The sequence below is a fragment of the Astatotilapia calliptera genome, chromosome 13, assembly GCF_964374335.1.
Source record: "Astatotilapia calliptera chromosome 13, fAstCal68.1, whole genome shotgun sequence".
Taxonomy (NCBI): Eukaryota; Metazoa; Chordata; class Actinopteri; order Cichliformes; family Cichlidae; genus Astatotilapia; species Astatotilapia calliptera.
In genome coordinates this window covers 6,796,178-6,817,197 of record NC_137434.1, presented here as the reverse complement: position 1 = coordinate 6,817,197, position 21,020 = coordinate 6,796,178, and the positions used below count along the sequence as shown (strand labels likewise).

General features: G+C 40.5%; 1 protein-coding gene across 1 annotated transcript in view; it reads right to left on the bottom strand.

The window, feature by feature from the left end:
• The window catches only part of adgra1b (adhesion G protein-coupled receptor A1b), a 185,808-nt gene that overhangs the window by 8,714 nt on the left and 156,074 nt on the right, over positions 1-21,020 (bottom strand). The window contains exons 16-17 of the mRNA XM_026189076.2: positions 14,326-14,449; positions 5,117-5,262 (exon numbers count right to left, since the gene is read on the bottom strand). Of these exons, the coding sequence (XP_026044861.2) occupies positions 5,117-5,262; positions 14,326-14,449 (270 nt within the window). The remainder of the gene's footprint in view (positions 1-5,116; positions 5,263-14,325; positions 14,450-21,020) is intronic.

Sequence of the window (21,020 nt, the reverse complement as noted above, 5' to 3'; positions counted from 1 at the left end):
ACCAAACCTCAAATGAGGACGTGGGCCCAGCGAGTGAAAGTGCTCTTTAAACAGTTCATTAATCACCTGCAGCATCATACAGCAGCAGGATCCATGTGTGTGTCTCCAAAACAACAGTTTTGCACATATACACTTTACAAAACTTTGCAAATATTGTAAGATTTTGTAAATTATATTTCATGTCACTAATCAAAACACATGGATGATATAATTGCAAAGAGCATTGTATTCTTTTCTCTATTTGAGAGAGGTGAGCTGCCAAAGGCTACAGTCGCTTAATTTGTTACCCGGTGGTTTTCCTCGGGTCGAGTATTGAGCACCATCATAATTGCTGGGACATTTTCCTTTCTAAAGTCACAAATAGTTTTCTGTCATGTCTAGTTTTTCACACAGTTTCAGTCTTAGAGTTTCACTGTAGGCTATTTGCAGCAGAGATATTTTTAGGTCTATGGATGCTTCCCAAGTAGAACATGACCTCTCAGCAAAGTACCCACTAAAATATAACTAACGCCTTCTTGGTACCATAAATTACTGTAACTGATAATTATACATGACACACAGACAGTAGATTAAAGTTGTTTTTGTTTATCTATTTATTTGGGTTATTTAGGGACTTGATGGGTGACCTTTTCCCTTTAAAACACACTGCAGCATCTCATGTGCTGGGTATATTTTAATTGTTTGTCCATCTAAATTAATATGAATAAATTTTAACTACTGTAAAAAGATTTAAATGAGTATTACAATACATTACATAATACATTACCTTAGATTTCTCCCTTGTTTCCTGCTATACATGTAGTGTTATTTTACACTTACATGACTGCACTTGTCATGTGAGTTTTCTTTTCGATATCACTGACACCGACGGCTGGTATAAGAAGTTTTTATCAATAATTGTCAGATATTTGATGGAGATTCTATAGTGAATCCTCTGTTAAGTTTTAGAGGAAAGATCAGCACTCATCACTCCGGATCGGTGTTAGTTAATAGCAAAAACAGAAGCGTTTAAGGTGTGCGGTCCAACATGGTGTGGCAGATTTTTGACAGGGGTCGGTGTAATGGTCGGCTGGATATGCCATCAGATGCTGTCAAGAGTGGAAGGACGGGAAAAGAGGTAGATGAGGAGAAATAGGTGGGTTGTTGGGAGGGGAGAGAAATTGATTTGTCTCCAGCTGCTAAGTCTCATTGCATGAGCCTGTCTGACGGGGAGCATTACAGTCAATCACTGTGGATCAACTTGACTGCTGTGCCACACAATCCCCCCGTCTGCCCCCAGACAAATTATCTCATTCACAAGCAGTGCATGATGGGAGAGCCTCGAGAACATTCCATATTAAACCCCTGAATCACGCAGGTGTCTGAGGATTTGCTTTGCAAGGAAAGTGCTGCTTATAGGTTGAGGGGATCCTTATCTTAGTGGCGTCCGTATCCTCAGACTTTCAGCGACTCGTCAGGAATACGTTATTGAGAGATTCAAATTTTAATAATGTCAGACATATGAATCTGCCCCTTTATAAATTTTCCAGATATTAGTTTCGGGTGGTATGGGCAATAAATGCCCATGAGAGTGCTATATTCGTCATAATAATCCTTTTAAACCACCCCACAGACAGCGATTCTAAAAGCACGTAAGGTGTTGCAGCAGGGTTCATATCCAGTGCAGCTCCACATGTTCAAATCATTTTCTAGTTTGGGGTCGTCTGCTGTATCTCCTGCAAAATATTCTGAAAAGTTCAAGAAAATTCATGCAACTGAAATTTCCCAGCGGGCTTTAAGAAAATGACAGATTAAATGACAAACATACATTTGCTACGGTCTGCCCCCTGTTTGCCTCTCTGTTGCTGCTCTGAAACCTTCCTCTAACAGGATTTCTCATTGAAGCTCCAGCAGCTTCTGCAGCACGGTTGCAATGTGCTGAAGAGCTCACACAGCACCTTCTCACCGCAGAGGAGGAGCGCCGCATGGGTCCAAAAAACGATCCTCTTAAATGTGCCAAATGTTAGGCGTAAGCAGTAAAGTAATAAAACGAAGAAGTAGGGGGAAAAAAACAACACAAATAGGAGAAATGTAATCTGATGTGCGCGTGTCTAAGTGAAGAGGAGTTAAAGGGTTAAAAAGCTAAATACATTTAGGTTTTTGATAAAGCTTCTGGCTCAGTGGCCTCCTGGGTGACTGCGGTAATTAGTAAAAGCACTGGAGGTGATGCTATGGTGAAGGGCTTTAGTCAATTACTTCTCCGTCCTTCCTTCTCCTCCTCACATTCACCTGCACTCCCTCCTACTTACTAAACCTTTAAGTGTGGAAGGAAAGCTCACACAAAATAACCGAAAGTACACTGTGTTTTCACTAATCTATAAAAAAATCTATAAAAAGGCAAAACATGATGTCTCAGGTTATTTTGAAATGCCTATTAATGAACAGCTAACAAAGGTTTGTGTTGTGTTGATTTACATAGATTCTGAACTGCAGCTATCAAATTGTCGATGTTGTCAGACCTCAGTTTAGTCAATGCTGCGTTCTCGTGTCTGCCATTTGGAGCGGCTGACATAGTCGTTTTTAATCCAATAAAACTACTTTAACAAAGTATTTTAAGTATGAATGGTTATTTCAAAATTAAGTATTTAAACAACTTGCCAATAATGTTATAACTTATAACAGAAAGCAGCTGTTTCTGTATCACCTTAACCATTGTGTTGTCCTCGGGTCAAAAATGACCCCTAGGTGTGTGGCAAACAAGTGTATGGGAATCCCGAGGACGACACAAGGGAGCTGCAGGTGCTTTAAACAAATCAAGTCAATGCTGACTCTTGTCTTCACATAGGAACTAAACCCTTGCCTCTTAGGTGAAACTCCATTGATTAACCTGTAACACTGCCTGCGTTTTGTTTGTCACAGTTGTTCATACTGTCCGTGATTCCCGATATACATAAATATTATGAAGAAGTATAACAGGCAGTGTTACAGGTCAATTTCTTTTTTAAATGTTTATTTGAATTATGTCACAATCCTTATTTTTGTGTTTTTACAATTAATAAAGTACATTACAAATACACTTAGATATTCACCAGTGTTTCTGGGCTAGAGATTACAAGACTGCGGCGGTGACTGCAATGATTCTAGCAAACAGATCAAAACACTTTCTGGTCAGTCTGCTATAGTTCAGTGAGGCTGTTTCTTAATGTCCTGAAAATATCAGGCAAGTTGATTAGCCAGACAAGCTCAGTGGGGAAATTCAGGAAATGCCCTACTGAGAGCTGCTGATGACTGACGGTATACTACATATTCATATTAACCTTGAATGTCACCCCTAACAACAACCTCTATCCATTTTAAGTGGTCTCTCTTCAGGAAATTGGCTGATTACAAGGAATTTAAAGTTCTCTAATCAGTGGTTTATCAGTTTTCACATAAAGTCACTCCTTACTATTCAACACCCAAGACATGTGTGAGAAATCAATAAGGTGATGCAAAGTGTATCAACAGAAAGTCTTGATAGCCATCTCGCTGTTGATGTTGAATAATGCAAACCAACTGGGGTTTTATTTTCATATAAATTATGCAACACTTGCATGACAGTTTCTCCCCTTTGAAACACCTGAGCCTAAACTAGTGTGAGACACAAAGATGCAAAAGTTTACTCCACAGTAAAGTCCACGTAGCTCACACGTGCCCAAGGGAATGGCTGAGTAATCTGACAAACACATATTTAGCTATTTAAAAGCCACTAAGAATTTTATTCTGTGTCCATGTCAAGCTAGCAATAGTCATTATCCCACCAACTCAAAGGGTATGAAGCAGCGGTCTCCAACCATTTTTGCGCCACTGACACTTTATGTCCGACAATATTTTCACCGACCGGCCTTTAAGGTGTCGTGGATAAAACCAGTACCGGTAACAAAAAAAGGAAGATTTATTCATAACACACGGGGAAAGACCCAGAGAAACTGAGTTAATGATAAAACCGATTAAAAACAATAATGATAAAAAACGATAAAAACCCTGAAAACCATAAATTTCACACCTGAGCCTCAACTCTCACGGCCCGGTACCGAACGATTCACAGACAGGCCCGGAGGTTGGGGACCGCTGGTATAGAGGATGCTATGTTGCTAACTCTGCAAAGTTAGCTTATCAGAAATATGCCACATATTGTTAGCTGTTAGCTTTAGTAGGTGCATGAAGGTACTTATCCATAGTTTCTTACAAATCACTGTACTGCTGACAATGGGAAACTGGCAAAAGGTTTTCTTCCACCTATAAAGCCAGTGGGAAAAAAAACTGTTTGTGAAAAACTACTTCTCACTCCGAAGTGAAAGTCCTGGTCTACCACTGCCTCCATCTGTTAGCAAGTTTATGTTATGGTGTGACTTTGTTGTTCTAACAACTGTGAAAGCTAATGTGCGAAATCCTCAAAGTCACACAATATTGGGAGTAAATATAAATCTATTTATGAAGTGCTTTTCCAGCCTTGCTGATCAGTCAAAGAGCTTTAGATTACAAGCCACATTTAACCACGCATTGATACAGCGTTTTACTCTATATAGTTTAAGCCCTTTATCGGCCTTACATCCATGGCCCTTTAGAATCATCAGTCAAGCCAATAGTTGTGTTTTTAGTCAGTGGGGGGAAACTGGACCACCTGGAGGAAACCTATGAGGGCACAGGGAAAAACTCCATACAAAAAGATGAGTAGAAACCAAATCAACAGTGCTAATCATTGTATAGTGCGCCACACATAAAATAGACAACACAATATAAGACCCAGGGGTCTGGGGCAGGACCCTTATAACTGAGTATATCGATCATCGCTGTATTTGTATTTTTACTCATCTGAAGACTTCTTTCATCAAAATGTGAATGCATAAACCTACTATGACAGTATATCTCAGCCTCGGTCAAGTTGTGTATATACAAAAAAATGAAATAAGAAAGCAAATAACTGCGCAGTGAACCGTCCTTGTCCTCTAAAGGCACACATGAAGCAATCAAAAAAGACCAAAGAAAAGTACCACACACACACATACACAAACACATATGTGTGCACAAATGTTTATGAACTTTCTGTTGAGCGGCATTCAGGGTTGGGAAGGGTTGCGAGGACATCTGTGCTTACCTCAACAGGGGCTGTTTAGGGCGCGGAGGCGGGTCACTGTCTTGACTCTGTGGAGGCTTCTTGGTCACCTGTTTATAAATGTTCCTCGCCGTCACCCCGAGCCACAGCATGGTTGACAAAGACGAGTAGTGCAGCACGACCCCGACCTGAGATTGGGTGACGGAGGGTGCATCAAGTTACTTCTTTGACTTTGCTGAACTTTTGCTTATACATAATACTGTAAAGTGTGTCTCTGTGAAAAATGTCAGACTTCATTATATCCCTGTAACTCAAAGAAGAAAAGTGTTCAGGATGAGCTGCCACTCCTCTTGAGAAAATAACCATCAATGTCACTCCAAGGGTGTCTCCACAGACGTTTTCCTTAAAGACCTGGCTGCTTTGTGTTATCCTCCACTAAAAGACAATAGTAGAATGACGGAAAGACAGGTTCAAAAAGTGCTATTGAATCATCAAGGTTGTCTAGGATAAGAGCAGCATAGTGAGGTTATACTGGTGGATACTGAGCAGCTCCTTATCAGTTGAGTTAGAGGACATGAGGTGTGCACCGTGAATAACAAACCTGAATATAAATGTCAGTCACGTTGACAACTATCAGCGTGTGATTGTTTTTCCAAAAACGCACTGTACACATATCTCCGTTCCTCGTGTTTTAATATTCATGAATTATATTTGAATGGGGAAACTAATCTAACTTTGTTTAAAAGCTTTGCTAGCTCACAGACAGAGAGCATAGACATGACAGTTGCAAAAAAAGACAGAAAGGAGAATGGATACAGAAGATTAAAATGCACTGAGCCTTTTCTTCAACCAGTCAGTGCGTTCATGATGTACTGGCAACCTGAGGTACCCAATCAAATGGCTTCTCTCCAGCACGAAAGGCCTAGGGACTCGAGCTACCAGTCCAGATGCTAATTGGAAGCGTCCTTGAGCTGGTTATAGAGAGCAGAGAGTGGGTGGTAAGTCAATCACAGCTTCAGAGTCCACACTCTTCAGAGCTTCATTAGTGCCAAGAACAGACAGAAGGCAAGTGTGTCTTTAAATATGGTTTTAATGGGGGAGGAGGGGGTTCTCATATTAACGTACGGAGCGTGACCTGTGATTGTTACTGGCTGATTAATGTCCTGAATATTGTTTTGCTATTGCAACTGCACGATCAATCAAATGGCAACAAAACTTTAATGTCCAAATCAGCTGAGACAAGTCAGCAATAATAAAGCGACACAGCTATAGTTGCCCATCTGGCAGTTTTTCAAAAAAATCACACACAAGCCGCAGTGGACCAATAGTGTGTGTGTGTGTGTGTGTGTGTGTGTGTGTGTGTGTGTGTGTGTGTGTGTGTGTGGTTAAAGAAACCCTATGCTAACATTTGTTTTGATAATAAAGCAGAATTTCTGGTGTCTTTCAGAACCGAAGGTGGTCACAATTATAGCTGTAACCATTGGTGACTGGAGCTATTTGTGACCATCTGTATTCGTTATTGAGTCTGTGAAAGGTGCATCATTTAGACTGGTATATACTTGAGGGACCTGACTTCTAAAAAACACAGCAATATTTTGATATTTGATGTTTTACTATTCAGAGCTGGTGTGTGCTTTCACCTGATGTGCCATTGTTAGCACAGAATCTGGGTAAATACAAAATTTCAGTCAATAATCGGATCAGTGAGCAGCAGCACAATGATCACACAGTTAACAAAACAGAAGCTGGAAGCAGCCCAGGAAGCCTGATCAATGTGTCCCCATTAAAACAGTCACTGCTTCCGTCTCCTCAAATCCCTCTTTTATCTCGTATGGAGATGTTGGTGAGACATGAAAAAATTAACACTTCACAAAAAAAAAAAAAGAGTGGCTTGATTTTGATTCGTCGGCTACTTTCCTCCATACATGTGTGGTCAGTGGAAGAAGAGTAGCAACTTGTCAAAGCACTAGCACGTCCTTCTGCAGTACCAGTACACAGTGCAAGAGTGAACCCCAGGATTCTACTAGCTCCTAAACAAAAGCACCATGTGAAATTAATGTTAAATTAATAAGGAATCAGCATCGTTTTTGTATTCTCACTAATCCTATAAGTGTCTTGTTGAAAAACTAAAGTAATAAATAAACATGTTTTTTCATCCCATAAACCACCATTAATGGTTAATAGAAACATTTATCACAAATGATCATAAATCATTTCTGATTTCGACTTATTTTCACACACATTGTATTTCCTGACCGCAAAACGTTTGACCAGAACTGTATGTAAACTACAGAGTATTTTTTTTTTTTATAATTATAATAATTTATTAGACACTCTTTTGTATTAGATGATGGTAAAGGCAAGAAATCTGTTTTTTTTCCTTCCCTTCAAGGTGACTGTTGTAAAATATATGACAGAAAATGAGGAAAAGCAGAATTATAAGGCAACAATAATATTGTAAGTCTAGAAAAACACGTGTGCTCTTTATACTTTCTGACTGGAAATCACAATAATCAGTTTCATAGTATTTTTTTCAGTGAACCTAGTCCTTGAAAACTGATTTGAAATTTGAATAAACATTATCATAGTTCTGGAGGGAAAAGAAATGTGGAAAATAACAAGCGATTAAGAATTTTCAATGAACTCTATACTACATTTTTATTTCAGTTAATATTGCCAGATGATCTGTTTTAAAACATTTGGCACAGACTAAAAGTGCGATATTAAAAACTAACTTTAAAGTCTTTTATCTTTTATCACATCTTTGTCATATTGTTTCCAAATTATTTTTGGTAACCAGTCTACTCTAAGCTACAGTATTTATGTACAGGGAAACTTGGGAACAGTCAAAGTAGACCCAATGGAAAAACAAAGCAAAATCACTGCTATAATGTAATGCCCTCTCTCTCTCTCTCTCTCTCTCTCTCGCTTTCACAGCTTTTGCCATCACAACTAATTTCACAGTGCGGTGCTAATTAGGGAAATCCTCTGTATAGCATCTTTAAGCTGACACTTGGATGTTACCTCAGATCTAGGTCATCCTTAGCCAAGTTCTTTTCTAAATTAATAGGTTATTTAACGCCGGTCACACTCAGTGAACAATCATCTGCGATGTGTAATCCAAATTTTGATGGTCTGAGGTAACATGAGGTAAGTCGACTGGAAACAGTGGTATACTGTATGTTGTTCTCCTGCTTAGCCCGGGCAAGCAGAAAATGTAGTGTGACAGCTAGGGTGTTGCTCAAATCAATGATAAAGCAAGCCTTGTTTGAAGAAAAGATAGAAATTGAGATTAGAGATGACTTTGACTTTGAAGCTGTAAAGACATTGGATGCTGCATAGCGACAGTGCCACAGTGGGTGGAGTAGCGGTGCACGACTGAAGACTGGCATACAGATAGAAGAACAGGCAGACGAGTATGGGATGCAGGTGTGGAAGGAAAAGGAGGGGGGGGGGGTTTGGAGGGGGGATGGGTGAAGACTGGGTGGGGAGTGCGTGCTTGAAGTCTTGCGAGAACTGCCAAATCTAGACTCAGAGCCCCTTGAAGTTGCTTAGTTTGGAGCGAGAGCATGTACTTATTTTTCCTCCTGGGAAGGGAAAGGGGGGTAAGTGTGTGCGTAAGGAGGTTGGCGGGGTGATCGGGGGGTACAGTGAATTTAGCAGGCAATGCGTGTATCCGTGTGTGAATCTGACTGTGTATATGCATCGGGAGATCACACATCTCCTCAAGCATTCCTGTAATTATCCCAAATTGTGTCTGGTGGGGCCTGCCTCGATCCCAGTGGAATTGAAGACAATCTGGGCTCCTTCCCAAATCTGCCAAGAGTGATTTTGCTAGCAGTGATTAGGTAGAGGAGGAGCATCAAAAAGTATTCAAAGGCCCCAGGACAAAGTTGAATAAATGAATGAAAGGTAAGTACGTTAAAAACCAGCGGCAAGGTCAGCTAAATTACACAGCTCCATCAGAAAACTCTGCACTGATATTGTGGGAAAGCAGGAGATTGTGTGTGGCTGCATAAGTAGAATTCAAATAACAACCTTTTTCTAATAAGAAATAGGTTTTTGAAAATAATAACATTATTTCTTGTCCTTTCAAAACATTAAACACTGATGTACAATTCAAGGACAAACCTAAAAAAAAGAGAAAAAAACATTTAGAGGCAACAGATTATTGCAACAAACGCTTAATTTAGTACATTTTAAAATGCTTGGGTATCTAATCGAGTGAAAAAATCAAAACATGGACACACCAGCCAAAGTGCTTGTTTACAATGCCACAACTCAAAAGCATATAGAACAATATGCAGCTCATACTAAGTTTAGATGATATTTTATGCAGATGACACATTCCTCAATATGATTGAACATCATTCATTCTTCTCTCCTCTGAAGCTTGTACTGAATGCTGAAAAGTCAATGTCTCCCAGCCACCTATACACTCAGTGGTACAAAAACTAAATTTCATCCAGCTTTTAAGAAAATGAGGAGTAAATGGCACAGAAACGAAAGATAACAGTTGAATTCTTATAGTGATGTTTCTGTGAGGACCACCATGTTCTTCTGTTAAGAGATGTCTTTGTTCTTACATTGCTGCATGGATAACCTTCAACACTAGGCTATGCTACATGCTAAAAATCTAATTGTGTATTATCTGAAAATATAACTTTGCCTTCATAAGCATTAGAAGAAGATAACCACATTCTCTGTTCATTAAGATCTGCAAAGGGTACATCATTACATCACTTCTCTTCTCAAATTTTAAACCACTATGCATCTGAGCAGTGCAAATAGTTCTGAACTTGATCTAAATTGGACCTTATTCGTAAAATAAACGATAGAAGATTTGAATTTCTTATCCCTGTGGGTGTTTTTTTATGTCAAGTAATCAAAAATGATTTGATGTGCTTCACTAGACAAAAACTAGTTAAGCTACTCTTGTGTCCCTTTCACCATTTCTCTAAGAGTAAAGGGACAAATACCAGCCATTTTGTGTCAGTTACCATCGTATGGGAAGACTTGACGGCTGTGACACAAGTGGTGACTTTTTTTAAGACATGCCTGTCAGCGAGCCTTCTGCTAGACAACTCAAGAAAAGCTGGCTATATTTCAGCAGAGGTAGAGTTGTTACACTATGGAATAGGAGGCCACCTAAAGTGCTTGTGACAGCAGAAGAAGGAGTTGAGTCCCAAATGTGTGATAGCGCACACAAAAAATGGAGCATCGGAGGCCAACTGATCCAAACAAGTAGTGACTGAAGACAGTCTAAACTGTGAGTGAGAAGTAGAAAAGAGGTGTACATCAATCTCTTTGTGGCTACATACAGTAAATGCCCCCCTGCTGAGGTGAACTGACAGTGGGAGATGCTCTGCTCCAGCTGATGTTTCATGCTCACTACTGAGGTCGGTCAAGCTATCAATCAAATGGATAGGAAATCCACAGGGACCATATGGTATTCTAACCATGTAAAAAAGTTAAAGGAGAGACATATTGTTTTTTATTCTCACTTTCATTCTTTCTGACGCTGTCAACTATCGCAAACATCAGAGACACAGTTCAATAACACAGCAATTATGTCAGAAGCCTCTTTGATTTTTCCAGCTTTACAAATTCACATATGTTGACATTTTAATTTAATATTTTTCATGGGCTTCTGTAAAAGTTAGAGAGGGGGATGTTTGATATATTGGAGTGTTTAATATGGAGCTGCGAGGCAGGAAGAAAAAAGAAGATTTGCCAATATAGAGAAGGAGGACATGCAGGGGGTTGGTATAACAGAAGGATGTTAGAACAGGGTGAGATGGAGGCAGATGATCCACTGTGGCGATCCCTAAAGAGACCATCCGAAAAAAACAAAGTGATGTATGGAGGAGGCCAGTGAACAACAGTGAGTGTCTACAGCCATCTCTAAAACATGGTGGAGGCTTTGTCATTGTTTTGGCTGCATTTTAGCCAGTGCTGTCTGGGATCTCATCAAAACTAATGGAATTCTGAACACAGGAAAGTGTGGCGATATGTGGATCCACCACGCAAAACCATCTGGAAAACAGCTAATTAGTAATGGCTTTATTTTTCAGCATGACACAGAAATGATAAAGTAAAAGTAGAATGCCAGGCAGAGCCTTCAGCTGTTTGCGAAACCAGCTCCCAGTCTGGATTCAGGGGACAGACACAATCTCTACTTTTAAGATTAGGTTCAAAACTTTCCTTTTTGATAAACTGTTTAGTTAGATGACCCTGAATCCTCCCTTAATTTTGTTGAATTAAGGCTTGGTTACTGGGGGCTTCCCATTGAGCACTGAGGGTTTCTTTTTCCCTCACTCTTCTTCATTCTTTATGTGTTTAAACACCACTTTGCATTTAATCATTAGTTAGTACTAAGCTCTGGCTTTCTTCCACAGTGTGTCTTTTGTCCCGTCTCCTTCCCCTCACCCCCAACCGATCATGACAGATGGTTTTGTCTTTCTTTCGAGAAGCCTGCAGAACTATTCCTGCAATCTATCCAAAGAAATTACAAGAAAACTTGCCCAAGTGAGATCAAGTTGTGCGAAGAACAAAGGTGGTCATACTAAATGTTGACTTTAAAGCACATTACAATTTCACAAACTCTTTCACAAACTACATGTCTCTTTACCCCTATTTCCCTTTTTTCATAGCAAAATATAAAGAAACGAGGCGTGGCTCAAGAACTTTGCACAGTACTGTATTAGCTTTATAGTTTCATTTTTGATGTGATTTTATTCAGGTATTTTTTCTGTTTTCAAGTTACAAACTCTGTCAAAAACAGCTACACTCTAAGTTCAAGTGGAGTACCAGAGTGTAGAAAGTGTTATTTAGATTTGTATGCAAGTATTTTAATATGAAAATGCAGTCACTGCTATCCAGGGCCTGTTTCTCTATCTATAGCTAGGCTCAGTGATTGCTGTGATGGTCTCCATTGTCATTCAACTGCCTCACCGTCTTTGGTCCAGCTAACCACATATGATTTACCTAAATCTATGCAACCCTCATCAAGGCTGTAGAGGATAAAAAGGGCTACAGTACCTGCAGGCAGGGACACGCAAGACCCGAGCTCATGAGCAGTGACTGAACTCTAAATCTAAAACACTTTCAATGATGTGAGCTTCAGGACTCATCTAAAAAGCACGCCATATACCAAATTAAAGAATGCCTATACTATAAGATTTCCAATGCCTCAGAGGAGTGAAAACACTTTAAGCATGCAGGGGCCCTCAATTTATCCAGGGACCATAATGCATTCAAGATTTTTTACAGTAACCCACAAGCTCGGCAAAAAAACAAAATCTGTGCAGATGTTAGGTTGAGAAAAACACAAATCATGAACCATAAACCATCATACACAAACTTAACACATTACTGCCTTGTCACGGATAGGAGCGCAACATAGCAAACAAGTGTTTCATCAACCAAATACAAATACTATTCAAACACTAGGGGTGCAACGATATTCGTATCGATATTGAACCGTTCGATACAGTGCTTTCGGTTCGGTACGCATATGTATCGAACAATACAACATTTGTAATTTATTTTATCAACTTTCCTTCTGACGATGCTGTCTGTGTTGAGCGCTCAGTGAATCTGCGTTCGACTACTCCGCCTAGGCTGCACTGTGGAGCGCAGATCCACTGAGCGCTCAACACAGACAGCATAGTCAGAAGGAAGAGCGCAGGGCAAGCTAGCGAGAGAGAAGTTAAGCTCTCCTTGCAACATGGACCTCCCCCACCCTCATTCAGATCTGGCGTTTGGAATTATTTTGGTTTTCATGTGACGTATGACCCTGAAGGTAAGCGAGTCATGGACTAAAGTAAAACAGTATGTTGGATGTGCCATGCAATGCTCAATTACATGGGTGGGAACTAGTGTGTTAGCGCAGTTAGCTCGTTAACGTGTTGGCCCGACGTCCCGGGGCTAGCGATTTTTTTTTCAGTCGGGCTACCAAAATCTATCTCTGCCCTGCCCGTCGGGCTATTGTAGGAAGGAAAAATATATGTCAATGCTTTTGCATTCTTTCAGAAATGTAGCTGGGTAATTATGTCATTGGCATCGGTGAGCCACTGTCAATATGTGACATATTGAAATCGTGTTTGAATTTGCGCTTGTTTTTTTGCTTTCAATTTGCAATTGTGCAAACTGTGTATAGAGAGCGACAGCACCGATCTGTGAGTGATGATAATTTGTGCACCAATTCCTCTGACATCGTCTTATTAATTGTTAGCTTACTATGCAAACATGACAAGTGAAATCTCCCGCAGCTTAAACATGTGAGAGGTTGATCGCGCAGAGAATCGCTGAGCTTATGTGAGTGTGTGTAAAAGCAGCAGGAGAAGTTATGACAAATCAGACTATAAGGCAAAAAGAAAGTGCAGCTTTATGGTTTCATGGACAAAAGAATTTCTGTGGCTGCAATATGACGAGCTAAATAACCAGGGCTGCACATAAGTGGTCCGCAGGTGCGCATTCGCTGTCAAAATAAAAAACACGCACAAGGGTTAGGGTTAAATTTAAAAACTGTACTTTTGAGTTAAAATATATATTTATAATTTTAATAAATGACAAATTAAAAAGGCATGAACATTTTTTTTGTATCGAAAAAATATCGAACCGTGACACCAAAGTATCGAACCGAACCGAACCGTGAATTTTGTGTATCGTTGCACCCCTATCAAACACGTAAAAATCCTGGAGCTTATTTCATTAAGTAATTTAAAAATCCTTTGAAACTGCTTTTACTGTTATTTATGAAGACAGACACGCAATCCACAACGATCATGTTGCATCTCAAGTACACAGGCAGGGTGCCTTTAATGAAAAGCGATGTGGTAAATGCAACATTGAAATTTCCATAGAAAAGCATGTTTGTACAAAATTCTATTGACCAGAAAATCTTTTATATGCTAACAATTTCTAAAACATCCACAATGTTTGTGGCACAATGCCCACCACTAACCCCTGGGCAAAAAGAAAGAGACAAAGATAGACAATAGAGAGCCTGCTACTGAGTGCAGTTATGATGGGAAGGCCTGAATCATCCGCACTCACTAGGCCACCACTTTACTAAAAGAGTGACCAGACCATACATGCAGCTGAAGCATGAAAGACACACAAAGCGGGGTTATTGTACATCCACATACTGCACCCAGTGGCCTGGTTGTGGACACCTGAATAGACATTCACAATCAATTTTTTGAAAAGCTTTGAGAGTGGGACGAATGAAAAGGGAATGCACTTACTGCTTGACAGATGATGGGGTATTTGATTCGATTGATGCCGCCAGCAAACACAGCGAAGGTCAGCGCTGTGTGGAAACAGAAGTTGAGCAGCATATGCCATCCCTTCCGACTGATGCGGATTGCACTGCCAAAAAAAAGGTTCAAGGGAAAAAAAATTAGTAGATAAATAGTGATAAATATCATACTGTGAAGAGTTTTGTGGATTACCTTTTGTAAATTTGGTTGAAATTGTGTTACTTTCAGTATTATTTACAAAGGTCAGCATCAGTTTTCTTTATCATTTATCTCCTACCATATATATTAACAGTAAAACCTGGTAGTGCTGTCCATAGAAACCGAGTAGTATAAACAAAGTTTTATATACTTCACTACCAATACACCTGCTGAGTAGCAGATATTTAAATTTTTATGAAAAAAATAAATCTATTAGCAGAAACATTGTGAGCTATTTGTATTCCTGTCTGAAGACAGTTCCACATTCAGATGGAGGAGCATAGAATTTTACCAGATTTCTCTTGAAGAACTTGGGAAGCACTATCCCAGCCAATCATTATCAACCATACACATAAGATCAGTTGTGGCACCACAGCACCATTCATTCTCAATGAGAAAGGGTATTGCAAGGGTACACTAGAAAAAATGCAACTCAGTTAAATGCTATTCACTTATATAGCACCAAATCACAACAATAGTTGCTTCCAGGTAACATTAATCTGGAAACCCATTAACTACTGTGCTGACTTAGCCTGCAACAGTCAATATTTTGGGGCCTTGGTTTATCCAGAAAGTCACTGTTTACAAATGCAAATACATCTCTAAAAATACTGGCAGTGGCACCTCTCAGCCTCCAAGTAGATACACCAATGGTATCCAAAATGAAACTCCTACGTCGCTTCGTTCTCGAGTTATCGCATTTGCAAACTTAGATATCCACATCGCCTACGCGCCTGCCAGGGTGACAACAGTACTTCATCAGTCTTTTAACGCTAATAAAAAGCTCATACTTGTAAGACATTCAGACTGTTTATGTAGACACATGTAGCCAAAGCCTCCTGAAACTGAACATGGACTACAAGCGGAGTAAAAATGGAAACTGGAAAGCTTCAAATTCTAGAAATCTTGCCTACATACTCTGCATATTCATATGCAAGATATCTGTTGATAGAGATCACCATAACACAAAGTCAAAGATAATCATGTAACTATGTTCAAATATATGACATTTGTGTTATCAAAAAAAAGAATTAAATGATGTCCCTATTATATTATTTTATAAGAAGACTCAGTATTGAAGTGCAAAAAAATACATATATCTCTTTGCATTGACTATATCAATACTGTTTGCTAAAAGCAGAATGAACTGCAAAAATCACATTTTTACAAGTATTTGCTACACAGCAAAAAGCAGTTCAGCTACTTTTAAGTTCATTCTGATTGAACTTTTAGAAGAATGCTATTTACAGCAATGCTGTTTGAAGTCTTGTGACAATAAAAAAAGGAAAGTGCATTAAAAAAAACAAACCCAAAAAACAAAAACGGCCCTTTCAAAAAGAAGATCTCTGCATGTACAAAGTGAAAGACAGAATATTGTGTCATCAAAAGATACGAATGATTTAATTCCTTGCTACAAAATGCATAATGCTTATTTTAGAATGATGGACCTCAGGCAAAGGGATATTTGCAGATTCTTTTACAAGAATTCAATGTACATTCTTTCCACACAGCTTTTTTCCACCACCTTCTTGCGTACAATACATGCAGCATATGTACACAAAAGAGAATCAATCAGCTGATTTGATGATGAAATAAAAGGAGATTGCCTCCAGTTGGTTTGGCCAGTTGAAGTTTTTACATTTTTCATCTAAGCCCTGCATCTGTTTGTGAAATATGGTAGCAGCCACGCTCTGTGCAGCAGCACATTTATGGTAACCCAAACCATCGCTTTTCACCCAGCTGAAAATAAGCTGAATAGGTCAGACATTACCAACACATTAGTTGGACTGTGTGAATTACTAGACCATCTATTCTTTTAATTACTTTCCTACATCGGCTCCAGCCTCTTCAACCTTACAGTCACTGTCACCATTTGAAATTATATAACCATGTGCTGGAAATCTCCACTCCCCAAAATGGAGGAGCAGAGCCCCAGCTGCACGTGAGCCAACTGTAGATGAAGCAGTGGCTCAGCAGTGAGCCATGAGGTGTTTCTGGGGCCGGGCTTCACTGCTCTGTGTGAGGGGAGGGAGAATTAAAGCTACCGTTGTCGATGCCTCTCCTGCGATCCAGGTACTGAACTCCTTCCAGCAAAGAGGCCATAAATCAGGCCGGCTTCAGGCCTCCCTTGAAGGAGGTTTTCATAGGCTCTGCTCTGGGCTTTCACTGGGTCAAGTACATTAACCTGGCAACCCTCCATGTCCCAATCTCCCAGTGTGAAGGGGGAATAAAACTGTCCTGACTTTGCATCTGCTCTCTCACCCTGTGTCCGGTCCTCAGCCAAATGTAAGGGACAATAAAGCTATGGACAGTGTAATATGACACATTATGCAATGAGTAGTTTGAGCCAAGTCTTTTTATTGGTGGCAGACACATTCCAAATATGCTGCTGAAGCTCCATAAACTATAGGCTGCAGCACCGTTACACAGTTAGATGGTACCCGCTGCATGGAAATGCATGTTAATTATGATGGAGGAAAATAAGGAAACGTGGCAAAGGCAGTGGGGTATATGGTTGAAATCTATTTCATATATGAAAATAATATAATTTGTGTTCAGTGCAATGAACTGTGGCCCACCATATTATATTATAATAAGACAAACTCACAGAAACAGTAACATATGACATACACTACACTACCACAAGTATTCACTCCCCTAGCCAAGTTACATCCGTGGCCACAGGTGTATAAACTCAAACACTTAGGCATGCAGACAGCTGCTGTGAAAGAATGGATCACTCTCAGGAGGTCAGTGAACTCTAGCATGGTACCTTGATAAGATGCCACCTATGCAAGGAGTACAGCGAGTCGTTCCTCACTACTGAATATTCCACAGTTAACTGGTAATGGTATTATAACAAAGTTATGAAAGTGATTGGCAACAACAGCCATTCAGCCATGAAGTGGTAGACCACCTGCTCAGGTGCATAATGTTCAGATGTTGCCAGCTTTTTGCGGAATCAAATGCTACAGACCTTCAAACTTCATGTGGCCTTCAGATTAGCTCAAGAATAATGCATAGAAAGCTCCATAGAATAGCCTAGCAGCTGCATCCAAGCCTTATATCACCAAGCACAATGGAAAGTATCAAATGCAGTCATGTAAAGAATGCCACCACCATACTCGGAGTGATGAAGCACGTTTCTCCGTCTGGTGATCAGATGGATGATTCTGACTTTGGCAGTTGCCAGGACCGCACTGTGCCAAATGTAAATTTTGTTGAGGAGGGTTATTGTGTGGGGTTGCTTTTCGGGAGTTGTGGTCAGCCTCTTAGTTCTAGTCAAAGGAACTTAATATTTCAGCATACCACGACATTTTGGACAACATACGCAGTCAACTTTGTCGGACCAGTTTGGGGATGGTTCCTTTCTGTTCCAACATGACTTTGCACCAGTGCACAGCGCAAGGTGGATAAAGACATGGATGAGCAAGTTTAGTGTGGCAGAACCTGACTGGCTTGAACAGAGTCTTCATCTCAACCCAACAGAACACCTTTGGGATGAATTAGAGCAGAGAGCCAGTCCTCCTCATCTGTCAGCATCTGACCTCATGAATGTGCTTCTGGAATATCCATCCATCCATTTGCTTCCGCTTCTCCTTTTCAGGGTCACGGGGGGCGCTGGAGCCTTTCCCAGCTGTCATAGGGCGAGAGGCGGGGTACACCCTGGACAGGTCGCCAGTCTGTCGCAGGGCCAACACACAGGGACAGACAACCATTCGCGCTCACATTCACACCTAATGGCAATTTGGATTTTCCAATTAACCTATCCCCACAAGCTGCATGTCTTTGGACGGTGGGAGGAAGCCGGAGTACCCGGAGGGAACCCACACAAACACGGGGAGAACCCCGGCCTGATGTTGGAATTGAACTCAGGACCTTTTTGCTGTGTGGCAACAGTGCTAACCACCGTGCCACCGTGCTGCCTGCTTTTGGAATAATGGTCAAGAATTCCCATAAACACTCCTAAACCTTGTGAAAATCCTTCCCAGAAGAGTTGAAGCTGTTATAGCTTCAAGGGATTGTCTGGCCTATATTAAACCCTATGGATTAAAAATGCAATGTCATTCTGTTCATATGCATGTGTAGGCAGATGAGCGAATACTTTTGGCAATGTGTATGTATGTATTTGTAGAGGATATATAAGCAAGCAGTTGTGTATTTGCACATCCAGCACACTTGGAGGAACAAAAGAATTCATTTGGACTAATTTTCCTGACAAATGTGAGTCCAGAGTGCAATATTTGTGATTCACTTTTGGTGTCCATCAACTTTAGAAAATATGTATATTTTTATCTACTCAGTGCACTACTCAATTCACTAGTGAGCTTCACCACTGGGTTGCAGCTGGTTTAAAGTTTTCTTACTGCTTGCTCCAGCTGGAAACAATGCTAATGAGATCCTTGAGGCCTGAGTTGTAAGTCTGAGGTCTATGGTGAAATCGCAGACTGCACACACAAGCATTCTGAAAAACAAAGAAAAAACAAAGAAAAAAAAAACAGCTTTCACACCGGCATCAGTTGAGATGCACAAGGACCGATCTTGAAGGGAAGATTAGCCAAATTTAAATCAGGCAGGGCTTGTGATTGTGCTGAATGGAGACCCATCATCTATGCTCCTAAATGACGCTTTTGAGATTGCATTGGAATATGAAATCCCTGTTTCAGCTCCACACAGACTCTTTACCAAAGCCTGCTCAAATATGATAAGACTACAAGCAGACGAGCGGACCTGAAAGCAGAAAGCTTTTGGGTCAAAAGAAGTCTCGATACAAATGCATATTATGCAAATTCATATGCAGATATCTGTTTATAGAGATAAACTGGATGGTTACTGTATAAACTGGAAATTACTGAAGTATTCCTCTGACTCTAACAGCATGATATCAGTGTTTTCGAATATTCACTGAGTCATGACTGTAAACACTTTTGACTCAAATTTCATCAATTGGACTCAAAGGATTTGGGGTTCAAAGACGTGATACCCACCACTATGTTCTTCCTTGGCTCATACATCATACATCACATGCACTCTTAATCACATATTCTGTCTTATTATCTTGCCAGCAGAGAAAGAACTAAAGCACACAGTGTATTGCTATATTTATGCATGTGTGTATGTGTTAGGAAGCTAAAGTGAGAATGTGACAGATTCAACGTGCCCACTGCACACGGTGCCTTTGGACAGCCTCTATTCTATTCTGCCCATTTAACACAGTCCCAATGCTTCACAGCTTGGATACTGTCAGTCAGCTGGAGTGATACTACACAAGTAAAGTGTTACTAAACAGAGATGTGTTTTAGTACTAGGGAGAGCCTGGAGGGAGGTGTGGAGGAGGAGGAGGTGTTGGAGTTTGTTAATGTGAGCACTGTTGAAAGAAAAGCCCTCTAACCCTCTCCTGTGTGTGACAGACACCACAAAAGCTCTGGCATCATATCTTAAATATGGGCTTGTTCTCACTCTAGTTTAATCTGGAATTTCTGCATTCTTGCTCCGAAAAGCACTCTCTGATGAATGAATGTCTGTCTACTTGGCTTTGTTCATTTTATTGGGATTATCATAGCTGTGTTATCGATGTAAACACAACATCTCTAAACTATCGTTTAATCCCGATGATGCTCTACCATCCTTATTGGAACAGCAGTTCCAACCAATTTTCTGCTGCATTTCAATGTTGGGGAGGAAGCAAAGTAAGCAGTGATGCACAGGCCTGTGTCTCCCTGGTTATCTCCTCCAGCTCTTCTTGGGGGAATATGAGGGTGATCCCTAGCCAGCTGCAATGCATAATTTCTCCAGCATTTCCTGGGTCTTCCCTGGTGTTTCCTCACAGTTGCATGTGCCCAGTTGGATATGCCTCTTGGGTACCACTTGGGCATCCCAGTGAGGTGCTGAACCACCTCAGCTCTTTTCGATGCAGAGGAACCGCAGCTCCTTTCTGACCTTCTAATGAATGGTCTCTCCTGGTCTTATCACGGTCTCTGCCTTTGCCTGTAACTGTATCCCAGATTGCTGCTACGCTTCCTGCGAGTGGTGAGCCTACAGCAGGTTGGACCCATGTGGCTTATTATGTGCAGAGTCCTTTCCCAGCCCTTGCTTCGGGGTAGTGCCAAAACATTCATTCACCAGGCAATGTTGATATGTGCCAAGATGTTGTCTTCATAGGACTATTTTGAATTACACTTAGTCTGACCCCTCACCCAGGACCAATTTACCTTGTGGGCCAAGGTGCCCCTGACAACATAGTTACTGGGCCTCTCATAAAGTCCTATGCTCATTTTTGATCCCTGATGAAGTGATGGAGAACCTAAAACCAGCCCTGAGATAAATGCCAAAAACAAGACCCCTGGTAGATCCCTGGTAGCTTAAATAATCAAAAATCAAAATACAGGTTTAAAAATCCAATCCTTAACTATACACCACAAAGAGAAATTCAAATGAATTTGAATTGATTCTTTTTGTCTCTAATTCCATTTTGTGGAAAA